Source organism: Mytilus californianus, unplaced genomic scaffold (assembly GCF_021869535.1).
Source record: "Mytilus californianus isolate M0D057914Y unplaced genomic scaffold, xbMytCali1.0.p SCAF_6, whole genome shotgun sequence".
NCBI lineage: Eukaryota > Metazoa > Mollusca > Bivalvia > Mytilida > Mytilidae > Mytilus > Mytilus californianus.
This window is the reverse complement of record NW_026262712.1, coordinates 105945900-105965132: the sequence shown is the minus strand read 5'-3', so window position 1 is coordinate 105965132 and position 19233 is coordinate 105945900. Positions and strand designations below refer to the sequence as shown.

Here is a 19233-nt window from a genome sequence, read left to right as displayed (position 1 = left end):
TAGTTACATATCGAATTTGTCTTTTGATATTTGTCAACAAATTGAAAAGATAATTTTTTATTTCAATTTATCAACAATTTCATCTTTAAAAAAAACATTGCCATGCCTCAAGCTGCTGTTGAAAAAAGCTGGCAAAATGAAATTCAAATGTCAATAAAAAATTAAGAAATATGAGTGCAGACTGAAATAGATACCTCTGTTGCCCTACTGATAGTTAGACCATCAAATGTTTCACTTTTGGTATGGGGTGATCGTCTACGATCATAACCATCTCCACCGATGGCACCTTCCTGCAAAATAAGTTAAAAAATAAAGAAAAATGACACTTCATTTTTCTATGAAAGGAAAAATTAAATGAACAGAAGAAATATTCAACACTTTCGCTATTTACAGTTTTTTAAATAACACAGATTTTTTGATGACTTACACAAATTATCATGAAAAGCAACAAACATCCATGCAGGTTAGAAATTTGGCCTTCCCATTCAATTCAATGAAAGGTTGATAAATTGAGCTATTGTCTATCAGTTTCAAAATGGTATTCCTATAAAAAAAAAAAAAAAAATTGTGTCCAGATGAGAAATTTCATCAAAACCCACAAAACTATTCTGATTGTGCCAGAATTCATACAACCGAATTCAGGCTTGTATAGTCCGCGGTTTTATTTTCCAAAATTGAGCCTGCCAGAGAGGGGTGTGGACTATAGTCTAGAGTACGATAAGGAAGAAATAAGAGAAAAAAATCGATTTCGCGAGGTTTGTTTACGTTGCGCCATGTTTGTTATTGAAATTGTAGAGGGTGCGCTTATCATTTTCAAAACTAATAATTTTACCTAATCCATATTAATATGTAATTTTTATTCAATATAAAATATAAACTTCAAAATTAAATGCTTCATTACAAATTTCTTGTTTCTTTTCACTGCATTGCTTAAAAAAAACTGGAATCTGCTTGAATACAACGGAATGAAAAAGTGTAGAAGTCAACAGTGAACCAGCTTATGCATAACGAGGTATAAACTACAAAATGTAATCAGTTATTCGTTCCTTTTTGGTGTTTCATACTGACGCATGTGTTTTGTTTTAGCTTAAGATCCTTCAAACATCAAAATATAGATATGTTAAACATTATTTTACTCAAGTATGGATATAAGAAGATGTGGTATGAGTGCCAATGAGACAACTCTCCATCTAAGTCAAAATTTAAAAAAGTAAATCATTATAGGTCAAAAGTACGGTCTTCAACACGGAGCCTTGGCTCACACCGAACAGTAAGCTATAAAGGGCCCCAAAAATTACTAGTGTAAAACCATTCAAACGGAAAAACCAACGGTCTAATCTATATAAAAAACGAGAAACACTTATGAACCACATCAACAAACGACAACTACTGAACATCAGATTCCTGACTTAGGACAGGTGCAAACAAATGCAGCAGGTTTAAACGTTTTAATGGTACCAAACCTTCACCCTTTTTCTGAAACAATAGTGTAACATCACAACATAGAAAGACACACTATAAAATATCAACTGAAATAGCTTAACTGAATCAACGGACATATTAACACCAATGAACATACAATGAACAAATAAATTTGACCTATGATACAATGCAAATACTAAATAAATAAACTAAGGGAAGAATAATAAAAGTAACATGTTATATCGGTATGAAATGTTCAACAATTTAAGAAAAACAATATGCTCGAACAAAAATATCAGCCATTTGCAATTATTTTAAACACAGGTAAATGAAAATAATTTTGTTGTTATGTATACGTGTACAGTTCCAATAGAGAAAGGAAATATTTTTACAAAATAAATAATTTTGATGTTCATAGTACGAAGTGAAAATTTATAGTAATACCAAACACTTATCAAAGCTGGTATATAGACCAGATATAACCCTGAATAACTTTAAATAACAAAAGTCATTACAATTAGTATCAACAGGTCAAATAAACAAGAAAGTACGATTTGAAATTACTCGCAGTTACTGACAGCTAATTAAAAGCCAAAACAATTAATAATTAAAAATCATGCATCAGAGACTAAAATCAACTAAAACACATCCCAGGGATTTAGTATTTTAACGTCATGGACAGTCAAAGAAGACATGACTTGTGCAATGCTAAAAATAAATGTATCGACAGACAGTAAGATAGTTAGGAGTTTAACCTCTTTATAGATCAAAATGAAAGTGGGTGTGTCTTTATACATCCCGTTTGAAAAGAATACAAATTTAGTTATGTTTTAATTTGCTGATGACAAAATCGATATTAGTGCCAATGTAAACTATATTCAAAGATCTAATTACAACATTGGTATGATAACCTTTACTAATAAGTTTGTTTAAAGGTTCGATGAGTTTACACAGATCACATAGTGATTTCCGTGCTTTAAGTTCAATATTACCAGAAAATTTAGGATGTGAAATACCAATTTTAATCAGTTTTCTACAGGTACAGCAAAATTTACTAATCAAATCTTTGTATCTATGATAAAATTTAGTAAAAGTTTTACGTAATTTATGGTAACGAAATCCATGACTTAATAATTTACCAGTGATGCATTGATTACGTTCGTTAAAATCTATGACATCACTTTACACACGGGCATAACGAACGAGTTGGGATATATAAACACTGTATGATGGAGCCAAAGGAACATCGCCGTCTAAAAAAGGAAAATTAACAATAGGGAATGAAAAGTCGTCTCTTTTGTCGTAAATTTTAGTATGGAGTTTTCCTTTGAGATTGAAATGTCCAAATCCAGAAAAGGACAACTACTGCTGTTTATGTTAGATGTACTTAAAGTAAGTTCTTTTGGGTAAATTTCGGTAGTATATTTAGAGAACTCTGGATAGTTTAACGAAAAAATATCATCTCGATAACGGAAGGTATTGTTGAAAGTATCAACCAAATGTAACAATGAGGTGTCTTTACTGAGTTTGGTCATAAACTGAGATTTATAACAATACAGGAATAAATCTGCTATTAAAGGGGCGCAGTTAGTGCCCATAGGAATACCTACTACTTGTCAATACACTTTATCGCCGAAACGTACATATATGTTGTCCAGGAGAAAATTTAAAGCTTCAATCATATCTTCACATTTCCAGTAAGTGTATCTAGCATACTTTCCTTTTTCGTTACAGAAAAAGGCTTTAAACGAGTTGCAGCAAATAAATTTGTAATGAGATTTTTCAAAAGACCATTTAATCAAATATGAAAACTTTTTCTTGATAAGATTGTGAGGAAGTGTAGTATAGAGAGTAGAAAAATCATAACTGTCAACAGAATTAAAAGGACCATCAAAAGCATGTATTTTATCTAAAAATTCTCAAGAATTTTTAACACTCCAAAAATAATTAATACCATTATTTTCATAAGCTTTATTACAAAAGTTAATAACAAGTTCTTTGATAGTAGTAAGGGAGATAGTTAGAAGCACTGATAGATTGGTAGTAGAACACTTACTAGATGCGGAGATGAAACGGAATTTCAATTGTTTTTTGTGCAATTTAGGTAACCAGTACATAGTAGGGACTTTCAAATGTTCGGAAGAGGCTTTAAGCTGGGTAGTGGCAGTGATATGCTTGTTTACAATTTGACTCTCTGTGGAGCGTACGGACCTGGATGTAGATGAATTTGTAATTTCGTTTTGGAGAACTTCCGTGTAGTATATGCGTCACACCACCACTACATTATTGGTTTCTTTGTCTGCCGGTACGAACACAAACCGCTTTGCGAGTACTTGGAGTTTATTTTTTATTCTGGAAATGGGAATATCATGGACCGTATTACTAATTTCAGAATTGTTTCAAAATGAGATATACGAATATTAACAGTATTCATAATTTTATTCCAATAACTGTCTAGAGATTTTTTATCAGATTTTTCACGTTTACACCAATTTTTACAGTAAGACAGATAGAGCGTCTTTAATGACCTGAAGACACTGTTTCCAATCTATTTTAGATGGAGGACGATATTTCGGTCCTTTCTAAGAAAAGTTATGACCTCACGGTCTTCGACAATGTTGAGGTCTCCTGTAAGGACATGACCATAGGGAACATATCTAAAACTAGATGTTTCACAATCTCAAGTGGAAGGAACATTATTTTCTATATTGACGTCTGATGTAACTGACGTATAATTAAAAATCAAACTTCTGCTGGTTTTTTTTATAAGAATACGAAATAATAGGTGGTTCTATATTATCAAAATATGGAGGTATTTGGCTTTGGATGGTAGAGTCATTGAAAATACTAGATAAGTTAATAAAATCAATACCTCTATTTATATATTTTAATTTAAGAAAATGCCGTTTATGATTTTCAGGTTTATTGATACTAGGAAATAGCCTATGATGACAAAAGGCTGTAATAATACGGGTGTATTCATACATTGGGCTAAAAAAAGAAATTGTATCACACTCCAGAAAAATAGCATATAATTTACTTATTGTTATCGGACCCAGTTTGCATAATACTTGATGTCTGCCATTATTTTTTATTATAGATAACAGATCAGCAAGTGTATAATTTATACGATGTTTAATAAGTTGATTACGGTTTTTGCGTTTGCCATGAGATCTTTTATTTCTAAGTCGTTTATCGAACTGTTATGGAACTGTTTTACTTTCAAAGTCATATTCTAGTGATATCTATTAAGTACGGATTTTCTGTACACTCTCATCGTATTTATTTTCATTTACACGTGCTATTCGAACTTCCGGTTTAAAAATACACAAGTTTCTAAATTTTTTTTGGTTGTGATTTTGACTTATTTTAACACTCGTGAAGTGTTCTTGAATCATTTTCAAGCATTTTCAACTTCTATTTGATGATGGAAAACAGGTTTTTCCATGAAAATACCGCAAACGATCACACACGATTTGAAATTACCAGAGTTTCATTAGACGTTTTCAAAGAGTTACAAAAATTTTTTTACCTGAATTCTCGTGGCGAAAAGGGGTGTGCGGACAATGTACCAGTGCAAACTATACAAGGCTGATTACTGTAGTGACATTATTAAACAAATTTACAAATGTATGAGTTTTTTTGATGTTATGAAGCTAACCACAGATATGACTCAACATACAAAATTGGAATAATGAATTAATTTCTGATCAATTAAGGTGCAAAATTTACCTGATTCATATTTATCAATGCTTGACACTGTTCTTCAGTTATCAGACCATCTGCTGCAAATCTTTGGTTACTATTTAACTCTTTTTCACCCATCACTATTCTTACTCCTAATTGTGGAAAAAACCCCAAATTAAGCAGTATTTAAAACTCTGATGATTATATACTGTATGCTGACCTCTAAATGTCTTTTGTCGTTTGCTTTTCTTTTATATTGTCTGGTTGCTGCCTCATTGATTGTGTGTTACCCACATCTCCCTTTATTCATATAAAATCATAACAAACTGACTACTCCAATACACTTTGAAGTGTCAATGATATATTAAGTGCAATCCTTTAAATAAAATAAAACATCTCATTCAGTGTTCTAGCTAAAAACTGAGGGTAAGAGGGTCTTAGAAAAAGACTTCTCAATTTTGAATTACTTTAAACTTGCAGCAAAAATGCAGACAATAACAGTTATTATCATTATATAATTAATTGCCAATGGCCCAGCTGAGATCCTACAACCACTATTAAACAAGAGAGGATATTATCTAACTTCAGTCATCGGTGGAGATGGTTATGACCGTAGAAAATATATACATGCCGTATGGTCAATATCAAAGAAACATGCAGCGTTTGCAGTCACACAAAATCTGTCCAAAAATACATTTGCATATGGATTTCAACTAAAAAACTTGAAGACCAATTTGCTCATAACCAGTTTTTTTAAGTATTCATTTACCTGATTTTAAAATCATTAAACCTGACAGAAAAAAAGATATTGTACCTATCCTTCTGTTGATGTCTATTCAAAGATCATCGATCTGAAATATCTTACCAATTCCTGACAAGTTAAATACATTATAGCTCTATCACGATGGAAATTAAAGAAAACCAAAGAATACTTTTAAAAGTGGTTACTGGTTGGAAATATTAACACCAGTTTTTAAATTTGTGATAATGTATATTTTAAAATATCTGGTCTTCATACAACCTGATACATGATGTACCTGCATTAACGAGAACCTTGTCATTTCAGTAATATTGCTTTGTTTAACTATTGCTTATACTACAAAAAACTATAAATTTTACCATTGTCGTAAAATTTTTTCATGTCTTCTGTATTATTAACTTCTTTTACTTCAAGACGACTTTTCTCTAAATCCAAAAGGTATAATGAAGCTTCTCTGTGAGCCGGACTGTCCTCCTTTCTGTTAGATGTAAATATTAAAACCATAGAGCATCTCTGTGATTCTGATCTCTCTGATCTCTGTCTGTCAGATAATCTAAAGCCAACAACTCTTCCACATTTTGACACAACAGGCATCTGCAAATCATAAATAGTTTATAATCTGTAATTTTTCTGTTAGTGCTTTGCATTCAATGGATGATAAATAAACAGTCATTTATTTGATTTTTAAATCTCATTAAAATAAAGAAATTCAAATCCTTGAAAAAAATCAGTCACAGATTCTATTGTTGCGAATCGATTTTTTTACACTGTCAAAAAAAATCAATGTAACATCTATTTATAATTTTCTTTATTACTTTCTGTATTACATTTATATTGCTTTACATTTGTTGTCTTACTTTATTTGTCAAGTAAAACAAAGTACAGAACAAAAAGCAATGTACATCTTTATATGTGTTACCTCTTTCTTATGTCTTCTATTTAGGAAACTAAAATGCCCTGGTTCTTCATCTTCTGTCAGGAATGATATCAAGCTGCAAATACAAAACAAAGAGTTACCACACATACACTGAGATGATTGCATGCTGTAATATTTGAATTATTTCAAAAGTCAATCAACTCTGAACCTTAGGTAAAGGTCAATTAACATCTGTTAAAAGTACATATTCTTTTTATTATAATTTAATGTACCAAATATTTTTTTACCCACATGTATATATAAAGGACTTAGACCTAATAAGACAAGAGTGCACATGCTGAAATGTCTCACGTGCTTTACTGATAATTGATTTTATGTTGATAGTCCTAAATATAAAGCTTCAAGTATCACATAAACTTAACATGATCCAAGAAAATTAGGCTAAGGTCAGTTAAACCATACTGGAAATACATGTACACCTTACAATCATTCCATACACAAAATATAATTGACCTATTGCTTATAGTTTCTAAGAAACAAACTTATCCAGGAAAATTTAACATTGACCAATGAACCATGAAAATGAGGTCATGGTCAGATGAACCATGCCAGACAGATATGTTCACCTTACAATCAATCTATGTAGTAAATATAGTTGACCTGTTGCTTATAATATCTAAGAAACAAACTTAACCATGAAAATTTAACATTGATCAATGAACCATGAAAATGAGGTCAAGGTCAGATGATATCTGCCAGACAGTCATATACACCTTACAATCCATACACCAAATATAGTTGACCTATTGCTTATAGTTTAAGAAAAACAGACCAAAACACAAAAACTTAACACTGAGCAATGAACCGTGAAAATGAGATCATGGTCAAATAAAACCTGCCAGACTGACATGTACATCATAAAATATTTCCATACACCAAATAAAGTTGACTTATTGCATATAGTATTAGCAAAAAAAACCAAAACACAAAAACTTAACTTTAACCAAAAAACCATGAAAATGAGGTCAAGGTCAGATGACACCTGCCAGTAGGACATGTATACCTTACAATCATTCCATACACCAAATATAGTAGACCTATTGCTTATAGTATCTGATATATGAACTTGACCAAGAAAACTTAACCTTGTTCACTGATCCATGAAATGAGGTCAAGATCAGATGAAAACTGTCTGACAGGCATGAAGACCTTGCAAGGTACGCACATACTAAATATAGTTATGCTATTACTCATAATAAACGAGAAATTAACATTACAAAAATTCTTAACTTTTTTTTCAAGTTATCACTGAACCATGAAAATGAGGTCAATGACAATGGACATATGACAGATGGAAACTTCATAATATAAGGCATCTATATACAAAGTATGAAGCATCCAGGTCTTCAACCTTCTAAAATATAAAGCTTTTAAGTAGTTAGTTAACGCTGCTGCTGGCGACGCCAGATCACTATCCCTATGTCGAGCTTTCTGGGACAGAAGTTGCCGACTGGACAAAAACCTGAGGTCAATTCAAATATGTCAGATATATGTACGATTACAACCAAACTTCATGTCAAACATTGACAACCTGTCAATATTAACAGAGTAACACACCTATTCCTGCATACTCAACCATGAAAATGAGGTCAAGGAAATTTATCATATCCAGAGAAAATGTACTTTTTTTTTTTACAAAAATTTGTTGATCTGTAAGGCAAAGTTACAAAGGAACAATCCTGTTATATTTTCCTGACCTCCAGAGCTTGAAAATGTCAGATAGACATGAGGATGTATACCTATTATAGAACAGCCTTAAAAACTTAACCTGATCAATGAAATACAAATGTCATGTCAAAAGCCACATTTCAGAATGAAGAAACAAATAATGTTGTCCTGTCATGTGTATTATTGGGGAGGAGACCTCATCCTGAAAACTGAATCTGAACTACGGTGTGTAAAAATGAGGTCAAGGTCTTATGGCATACGTCAGACAGAAATAAAGTCATTACAACAAATCCACATACCAACTATTGCTGACTTGTCACAAATAGATGGTGAGGAACAGACCTGATTGTAAACCTCCCCCTCCCCCCCCCCCCCCCCTCAATACAGCAACATGATAATAAGGTCAAAATACATTGGCTGACTGAAAAAGTATACACATTTTGGTTACCTGAGTGAAAGTTCAGGAAAGATATAAAGATATTCCGAAATGTTAACTTAGCAACTAGAAAAGTAACACCAATATCATGCATTGCTAGTGAGCTGAAACAATGAAAAATGAACTGAAAGAAAAGAATGCAGATTTCACTACCAATAACTTTTATACATTGTTACTAAAATAGCTTCTAATTGTATTGTAGTTCTGTGATGTAATGCACATACAACACAATAAAAATTCACTCATTGTTTGTATTTTATGTAAAATGGCAACATACTTCAATGCAAAAATATTGTACACAAAGAAATTATTTTAAAGTTTTTTTGCACCTTAATATTAGAGCCCATTAAAATATAATTTTTTCAATTGGAATTACAAATCTGTTTTTTACAAGTCAATTCTGCATAATAATCATTGATGTTACTTAGCCATGTAATTTTATTTATCAAAATTAAAAGTTGAAAGATACAGCTGATAAAATACCTATTCAATATTTACCACAGCTTTAAGTCAATGACTTTTAAATTTTCGCTGATCATATATCCATATAATTTTACATATTAGGAACTGTCATTTATCACATGCAATTCAAACAAAAAACCAAGAAATACAGTCAAACCTGCCTTAATGGTCACCTCGTTTCAGCGGTCACCTGCCTGTAACAGTCATTTACAGATCCTCCAAAACTTTTCTCCATATAATTTAACTCATTTCAGTAGTCATCTGTCTAACTCGGTCAGCGGTCACCTTATTTTTGCAGGAGATCTTCATTTCAACTTTTAACAAGTCATTTTAATGTTTTTAACCTCCGATTTAATCATGACGAATATTATATGTGGTCAGTATCGAAGTCAAGCTGAAAATCTAAACCGGTTTGCAAACCAGATTGCACGATAGGAGAAATTGTGAATTCCTCATGTTCAACTCCCTTTCGCTTCTATTGAAAATTGAAAACAGTATCACTGTCTTATTTCTCCACAAATATTAAGATATTTTGAATGTTTTCTTCAAATCAACAGGGCCAGAATCCACCTTTTTTTTTATTTATTTCACTGACGCAAAACCAAACTCTCCCAATGAAAACACTTAAACAATTTGTCCAGATCTTGACCAGAGGGGATGTCGGCATCAGAATGTTTTATTCAAACCTCATTTAAAAAGGTACCGGTAACCTCTCTTGAGCAGTCACTTTTGAGACTTCCCAAGAGTGACTGCTTAAAACAGGTTTGACTGTACTGCTGATTTCGTAAAATATTACTGATGTTCAGTGGTTGTCGTTTGTTGATGTGGTTCATAAGTGTTTCTCGTTTCTTGTTTTTTATATAGATTAGACCGTTGGTTTGTGTTTGAATGGTTTTACACTAGTCATTCTTGGGGCCCTTTATAGCTTGCTGTTCGGTGTGAGCCAAGGCTCTGTGTTGAATGCCGTTCTTTGACCTATAATGGTTTACTTTTACAAATTGTGACTTGGATGGAGAGTTGTCTCATTGGCACTCATACCACATCTTCTTATATCTATGTGTATCATGTGGTACAATTAAACTGTGAACAATCCCAATTATACGAGTATTAACACAACTCTCTTTCTGTCTATATAAAAATAATACCAAAATACCATACAATTGTACATTAGAAGTAGCAGACAAGATAAACATGGAAGTTTGAAGAACAAAAATAGTGTGCAACATGCAAATCACAGATATAGAAGATGAGATAACTCTAAACAGAAGAAGGATGACAGCTTGAGGTACTGTGTGGATTATTATTCCATTAACAAATTGACTATAAAAGACACATTTGCAAAAACTGACATGAAAAACTTTGAAGAACACCCCTTCACTTTGAAAAAGAACATCCTAAAAATATGTTGATGAAATATGTCATTCAGGTATCAAACTTTGAATGGGCAGCTAGTCCCATGTCAGACCTGTCTAACTAGGTCAGCAGCCACCTTATTTTTGCACAAAATTTGTATTTCAACTTTTAACAACCGTCATGTACTTCCAATTCAATCATGACAAAAATTATATGTGGTCAGTATCGAAGTCAAACTGAAAATCTAAACCGTTTGCAACCAAGATTGCACAATATGAGGTGAATTAGTTCCACTCCTTTCTGCATCCATTGAAAACCATATCACCGTCTTATTTCTCCACAAATATTAAGATATTTTGAATGTTTTCTTCAAATTACAGGGTTTGACAATAACTAAATGTATGTACTAGCCTGCAGGGCTAGTGAAATCATTTTTCTACTAGTCCTCTTATCAATTGACACGCCCTCCAAGTGCCAGGCACTTGGACGGTAGTGCCACCTGCATGACCCTATCTAGGAGGGTCTGGGGGCATGCTGCCCCCCCCCCCCCCCCCCCCCCCCCCCCCCCCGAGAAAAATTTGATATAAATGAAGCAAAATCCTGTGTTCTGGAGCATTAACAGAGGGTTTTGAACATGTCTTTTTCATGAAATTTCATTGGTTTGCTAATTACAGATACCAAAAAAAAAAATATTTTCATCTATATTAAGAATGTCTTCGACTTATTTTGAAGACCCTTTTAGATCATTACTTCATCATTCTCTCGTTTTACTTATCATTATTACTAGTGTCTTTAATGAAGATGGATAAGTAATGGATTCAAAAATACACCCACAAAAGAGGAAAGTTTTGCCCTTGCGTTTTTTTTGTCATAATTTTTCATCGACTCCTTCTTTTCCCTTGTTGTTTGTCAGTTTCCCCCCTAAAAATCTGTATATTTTTACCAAAGACTTATTATTAAGTATATACAAGGATTTGTATAGTAAGACTATAAAAATCCTTGGTACATGTATATATGATGATATTGTTTGCCTCAAATTACATCCGAAATACAGGTTTTTTCCTTTGGAGAAAATTCCCAATATTAAACTAAAAAAAATGGCTTCAGATTCCTCCCAATAAGTTGTACATTTATCCCAAACAGTGATGGCATCAGTAGTAATGAATGTAAATTTCGTATTCATGTTATTGTTTTGATATCATGAAAGCACTTTTGAGATCAGAATCATCACAGTGTTTGTAAAACATGTGGTTTTCAATGTATTAATTACATCATTATTTTCATTTCTTTCCCCTCCTCAAAAAGTACTTTTCATGTTAAAAATGTCTGACAATAAAAAGTCCTAAAAATATATGTGAATAAACTGTACAGTAAAGACAGCAAAGGTCAGCAAAAAATCTGGCATTTGTTGACTATTAAAATTTTGTGAAATTCCTAATTTTAAACAAAAATTTTGACTAGCCCGTCGGACTACTGTGATGAAAACTTTACTAGCCCTCCCTAATTTTTACTAGCCTCAGGCTAGCGGACTAGCGTTAGTGTCGAACCCTGAATTAACAGCGCCATAATCCACCATTTTATATTTAACTGAACCATAACTCTATCGATTGAAAACATTTAAACAATTTCCCCAGATCTTGGCCAGAGGGGATGTCAGCATCAGAATTTTTTATTCAGACCTCATTTAAAAGGTCACCTCTCTTGAGCAGTCCATTTTGGTACTTCCCAAGAGTGACTGCTTAAAACAGGTTTCATTGAACTGCTGATTTCGTAAAATATGTATACATGTGTATCATGTGGTACAATTAAACTGTGAACAATCTCCATTATATGAGTATTGCGACAACCCTCTTTCTGTCTATATAAAAATAATACCAAACTACCATACTATTGTTGTTAAAGGTATCAATACAGGAAGAACATTTACAGCAGAAGTAGCAGACAAGATAGACTGGGAAGTTTGAAGAACAAAAATAGTGTGTAACATGCTAGCCACAGATTTAGAAGAGGAGCTAATTCTAAACGGAAGAAGGATGACAGCTTGAGGTACTGTGTGGATTAATGTTCCATTAACAAATGGACTATAAAAGACACATTTGCAAAAACTGACATGAAAAACTTTGAAGAACACCCCTTCACTTTGAAAAAGAACATCTTAAAAATATGTTGGTAAAAAAATGTCATTCAGGTATCACACTCCGAATGGGCAGCCGTCTTTAGTACGGAAGAAGGATGGCGTTTTGGGGGTACTGTGTTGATTTTCATTCCCTTAACAAATTGACTATAAAACATGCATTTCCCATTCCAAACATCGAATCACATTGAAATACACTTGTGGGAAATGTTATTATGTCATCATTTGACAGCTACAAATTGATGAAAGGGACAGACATACGACAGCCTTCATTATGAAGTACAGTCAATTTGAACTTGCTGATTAGAATTTTTAACTGTGGAATAGTCCTGCTATATTTAGTAGTGATACAGCTTGTCTTACAAGGACTCAAATGAAAACTTTGTAGCATACTCTTTCACTTTGAAAAAAAACCCAACTTAAACATATGGTGGTAAAAAATATCAAACTCTGAATGGGCAGCTAGTCCGGTATTAGAACAGAAGAAGGATGACAGCTTGAGGTACTGTATGAATTATTGTTCCATTAACCAATTGACCAAAAGGACGCATTTGCAAGGACTGACATGTAAAACTTCACTTTGAAAAAGAACATCTTAAACATCTGTTGGTAAAAAATGTTATTCAGGTATTACTCTGAATGGACAGCTAGACCAGTATCAGTATGTAAGAAGGATGGCAGCTTGTGGCACTGTGTGGATTATCTTTCCCTTAAAAAAAATTGACTATTAAAGACACATTAACAAGGACTGACCTGAAAAACTATACAGACCACCCCTTCACTCTTAAAAAGAAAATCTAAAACATAAGTCTGTAAAAAATGTCATTCAGTTATCAAACTCTGAATGGGTAGCAAGTCAATTGAAACATTTCATTCAGGTATCAAACTCTGAATGGGCAGCAGCCAGTCAAGTATTAGTATGGAAGAGGGATGGCAGCTTGGTGAAATGTATGTATGTCATCACTGGATATGGCCACAGTATATAAGCAGTTACAAATAAATGAAAGGGACAAACACAAGACAGCCATCATTACAAAATAAGGTTAATTTGAAATTGTAAAATTAGCTTTTGGACTGGGGAACAATCCTGCTACATTTAATAGTGATACAGCTTGTCTTGCTATGACTGAGAAGGAAAGAGTGACTGCCCTTATTTGAAGACTAACTGTTTAGTACTAGGGGACAGTTTTAATAACCTTTTGGAAAACTTAAAGAATGTATTGGACAGATTTAGGAAATACAACTTGAAATTTAAGATAAAGTACAGTTTATTTAATCAAGAAGTTAATTTCCTTGGAAAAATTGTAAGTGCTGAAGAGGTTAAAGTCATTCGTGAAAATGTTGAACCCATTAGAAATTGGTAAATTCCAAAAAATAAAAACATTTCGATTTCCTGAATTATCATTGGGTTCACATACGGAATATTATCTGTCAAATATAAGTTTGCTACTACAGCTGCATGATGCTGGAAAATTTACAATAAAAACATGAAAAGTCCACACAAATTTAACTTACACAAATTGATCATTAAGAAGTTCATTATCATCAGTTTCATCCTCTGTTAAGCAACTCCCATCTTCCTGTGGTATACAGTTTTCTGGATCTGAAAGAAATATTAAAACCATATTCTTGACTTATTCATATTTCTTAACTTATGGTTATCCATGTTTATGTAACACAGTGAAATTAATTTTAAGCTATTAAACATGTCCATCACAGCAAATCCAGAAAAAGTAAAAACAAGTACATGGAAGTCTTTGGAGGCAATTACTCCTCAGAAAGAAAAACCCTTCAATAAAGGAATGTTCTACCTAATACTTCATATTAAATATGTCCCAAACCAAAAAAAATCCATAAAATTTGATATAAAAAGGACTACAAAGACCCTTAGCTATAATTTTTGAAACAGCCCTGATTAATAATCAGCGAAAAAGATCAACATATGTTTCCATTGATATAAGTATTCTTAATTAAAAAAAGAATTTAAACTGCACATATATTTGCTATTTGATTCAATCTAAATATAGTTTTTCACTTATAATGTAAAAAATGTCAAATTACTTGATACAATAAATGCGTTTTGTTAAAATATACTTTTTCACTTTTTTGGTCTTTTGGAAAATGTTGTTTGTGCTGTATTTAGACCACTCTACCAAGAAATTTGTTTTGCATGCACACCTATAAAAATTGCGGTTTTTATCCAACGCAATCATAGGTTTGAACGTTGTTTTCAATTTAGACTTGTTTATATTTTTTTGTTTGGGCTTGTATTATATTTGCCTTCGGGTTTATATGATCCGTTCATCCTATTTTGACTCTTCAAAATTCAAGAGTCAATCTCAAATTGAGGTAAATTATATGGCCTTCCAAATACCGTTTCGATTCCTAACATCACTGAAGAGACATTTATTGTCGAAATCCGGATATGGTGTACAAATTTTTGCACCTTATGTTTTTGTCAGTCAGATACGATTTTCCTCGGATTTACACATTACTTGTTGGCGATTTTCTGCATAAAGCTAGCGGTTGAACAAAATGAACATCACTGTCATGAATAATAAAGATGAAAATAAATTTTGAGATTGTTTGGGAATTTTGCTCCCAAAATTGGGAAAAATGTAGGGTATTTGCCATTGGGAATGGGTCCGAATACCGGACTCTGTGGAATGCTAGAAAAATCCATGTATGCATGCTATTTTTCAGTGTTCCACCTGTTATTTCTGAGTTAATGTTGTAGACTGTTCATAAAGAAAGACTGCTTTGAAAGATCTTGGAGTTTAGTCTTTGCATATACTTATTGTCTTTGCACATAAATCAGCTGATTTTGAAATACTTCATTTTTTTAGGCCAAAGATGGCCCTTTGGCGCATTCCCCCTTAACTAAGAAATTTGACAATAAATTATAAATTCATCTTTTTTGTTATATAGCCAGAAAAACAAAAATAACAGCCCCCATTTTTATTAAAGTTCAAGTAGTATTTGATAACACATGTCTCTTCATATTTAATCTTGAAATTTCATATCTAGTTTTCTGTTTCAACAATACATACGCTGATCTTCTGATCCAGGGTCTACGCAGACTATGGCAGCATTCTTTATAAAGAAACTTGTCTTGTTATAAAAATGAGCACTGAAATGACGTGCTAGCTCACTGGCTCTTAAAAACAATCTCAGAGAAATTTCCAATTCTGTATTTTCCTTTATTCGCTGTTAAAAAAACAAAGGAAATCTGATTATAATCAAACAAGGTTGCAATATTTAGTGACAAAATCACAATTGGCTATTTGTGATTATGATAATTTTTTGTCATGCATGAATTATTGTAGATGATTGCTTGTTACAGGCATTCCAGGAATAAAAGTAGAGGGGTTGGACAACACTTTTGGTTATATCCCACCAACCATAAAGTTTATTTTCATTTGTAAAATTTGACAATGCCTTTGCTTCAGAAATTTGTAAGTATTTTGCATTTTATAGTGATAAACTATTGGGAGTTATATTTAATATAACTGTAAGTCGGTCAAATCAATAAATGAATGTCACAGGTAAACTTGTAAACAAACTAAAAGGCAAGCTTTGAATAGCTTGACCTACAAAATGGTGGATGACAGTGGAATTCCCCCTATGTGTGACATCAGTGAAAACTATGTATTCATCCATTTTATAAGATTTAACAACTAAGGATTGCTCTATCTAGTTTATTTATTTTTAACATTAAATAAAAACAAAATCATATGTTGACATTATCTTCATTAAATGAAAAAAGTCCCAATGAAAAAAAAAATTTCATTGGAATTTACAGGTAAACAAGAATCTAACTCAAACTAATTGATTGGTCACTCAAAATGTGGCCATGTGATACCTATAAAAGCAGAGGTTTTTAAGCTAAGAAGAATATAGGTACAATATAAACTCTATGGTCGGGTTGTTGTCTTTTTGACACATTCCCCATTTCCTTTCTCAATTTTATATGCCTTACTTCATGCTATCCTATATTTTTAAAGCTAATTTCATGGTTGGTTTGATAAAGACAAATGAATAACAGAAATTGGTTCTATCAGAACTAGTTCTATGAGAAAAAGACTCATTTTGCACTTTATTTGGCTTTTTAATTTTTTTGTTGATTCGAGCGATACTGATGAGTCATTTGTAGACGAAACGCATGTCTTGCGTATAAAATTTGAATCCTGGTATCTTATGATGCTTATATTTACAACCATTGGGTCAATGCCACTGCTGGTGGAGTTTTTCTCCCTGAGGTTATCACTAGCCCAGTAGTCAACACTTCTGTGTTGACATGAATTATCATTGATATGGTCATAATTATAAATTAACTGTTCACAAAGCTTTGAATTACTTAGGATATGCTACCCCAGGAATAGATTACCGTAGTGGTATTTGGCAAAACCTTTTTGGAATTTTAGGTCCTGAATGCTCTTCAACTTTGTATTTTATTTGGCCTTATAATTTTTTTTTTTGATTCGAGCGTCACTGATGAGTCTTTTTTTAAATCAAACTTTGAGCAATAGCCATTAGTATTTTTTGTTCTAATGTTGTAAAGATCTGTGTTTCCATGTTCCTGCCACTCTGCATTAGTTTAAGGCTACAAAAGTTCATGCATTTAATGATTCTTATTTAATTGATGAGTTTATATAATATTATGGAAAACCCTCTACAGAAAATTTCATAATAAATCGCTAGAGAAATGGCAGGAGTTTGCTATAAGAGACAATATGTACCTGTAAACCTTCAGCTACATTCAAATATCGGACTCCATTTGAATTAGGTTCCAATATCTATAATATAAAATCAGAAATATCCATTGAATGTAATTGAATATCAGAAAATATATTTAATCCATAATTTTAGTTTTAATAATTCACAATTTTTACTTTCAGGGGGGTACAAAATACTTTCTTTGTTCTAATTTTACTAGATTACAGGATGAGTTCTTTTCCAAAAATGTTATGCACACAAAATGCATGGTTTATTATACAAATTTCCACCTGATATTAAGATTTGAAAACTTATGGAAGTTGTTTTTTCAAAATGTTCTACTTATTCATGAACAGTCAGTAATGAGCTGTTAAAGTCATTAATAATTATATTTACAATTCCTTATTGAGTCAAAAGTAAATAGTTTTCTTTTTCATTTGAACCCATAAAATGACTGAATTTTAAATTTTATACTGGCTGGGATTTGTTACAAAATAGTTATGACTTCACTGCTCTAAATACAAATTATGAAATATCATTATGGTATCCTTATGGAATTAGTTTTTATAATTTTGCCTTACAAGAATATCCTTTAAACAAGGAATCATTTGAATCTGGAATAATTTTGAATTCTGGAAAATTGATAAGAAATGTATGTCAGATGAAAACTAACCCAATTTAGGAGGCTTAGCCATGCATGCATGGCAAAGGGGGGTTAAATTGATAAGAAATGTATGTCAGATGAAAACTAACCCAATTTAGGAGGCTTAGCCATGCATGCATGGCAAAGGGGGGTTAGTTAGTTCATACTGAAATATCAGTGAAAGTAAAATTTACCTTAGCCATGTGTGTGGCTAACCCTATTTAGTTGGGTTAGTTTTCATCATACATTTCTTATAAAATTTCTAGAATTAAAAATTATTTCAGATATAAATAATTCCTTGATTTTATGACTACCGTAGAAAGGCTTGTATAGTTCGCAGTGGTACATAGTCCGCACCCCCTTCTCCCCACGAAATTTTAGGTAAAAAAACTTTTTGTAACTGTTAGAAAAGGTCTAATGAAACTCCGGTAATTTCAAATCCTGTGCGGTCGTTTGCGGTATTTTCTTGGAAGAACCTGTTTTCCATCATCAAACAGAAGCTGAAACTGCTTGTAAATGATTCTAGAACGCTTCATGATTGTTAAAATAAGTTTAATTCACTTAAAAAACAATTTAGAAACTTGTGTATGTTTAAACAGGAAGTTTAAAAAGCACGTGTAAAAGAAGAAATTAACCGGTGAGAGTCGAAATCCGTACATAACAGATATCACTATAATACGACTTTGAAAGTAAAACAGTTCCATCCTTTTGTAAAACAGTCTTTAATATATCTATCACATTAATGTTTGAAGGGTCTTAAGCTAATACAAACCATATTAGTCAGTATGAAACACCAAAACGGAATGAACAATAACCGATTACGTTTTGTAGTTTACAAATTCTAAGCTGGTTTACGGTTGTCTTTTTCACTATGTTTGTATCGTTTCAATCAAGCAGATACCAGTTTATTTCAACCAATGCATTGAAAAGAAACGAGAAATTTGTAATGAAAGGTTTAGTTTTTATATTTATCAGTATTAATTTGATATTGAATATAAATAACTTATTAATATGG

General features: G+C 32.2%; 1 protein-coding gene across 2 annotated transcripts in view; it reads right to left on the bottom strand.

Moving 5' to 3' along the window:
• LOC127706306 (prolyl 3-hydroxylase 1-like) overlaps positions 1 to 19233 on the bottom strand; it is a 66589-nt gene that overhangs the window by 16161 nt on the left and 31195 nt on the right. For both annotated transcript variants that reach the window (XM_052210820.1, XM_052210821.1), the window contains exons 8-14: positions 17599 to 17655; positions 15910 to 16066; positions 14375 to 14462; positions 6789 to 6861; positions 6229 to 6463; positions 5155 to 5261; positions 195 to 290 (exon numbers count right to left, since the gene is read on the bottom strand). In XM_052210820.1, the coding sequence (XP_052066780.1) occupies positions 195 to 290; positions 5155 to 5261; positions 6229 to 6463; positions 6789 to 6861; positions 14375 to 14462; positions 15910 to 16066; positions 17599 to 17655 (813 nt within the window). The remainder of the gene's footprint in view (positions 1 to 194; positions 291 to 5154; positions 5262 to 6228; positions 6464 to 6788; positions 6862 to 14374; positions 14463 to 15909; positions 16067 to 17598; positions 17656 to 19233) is intronic.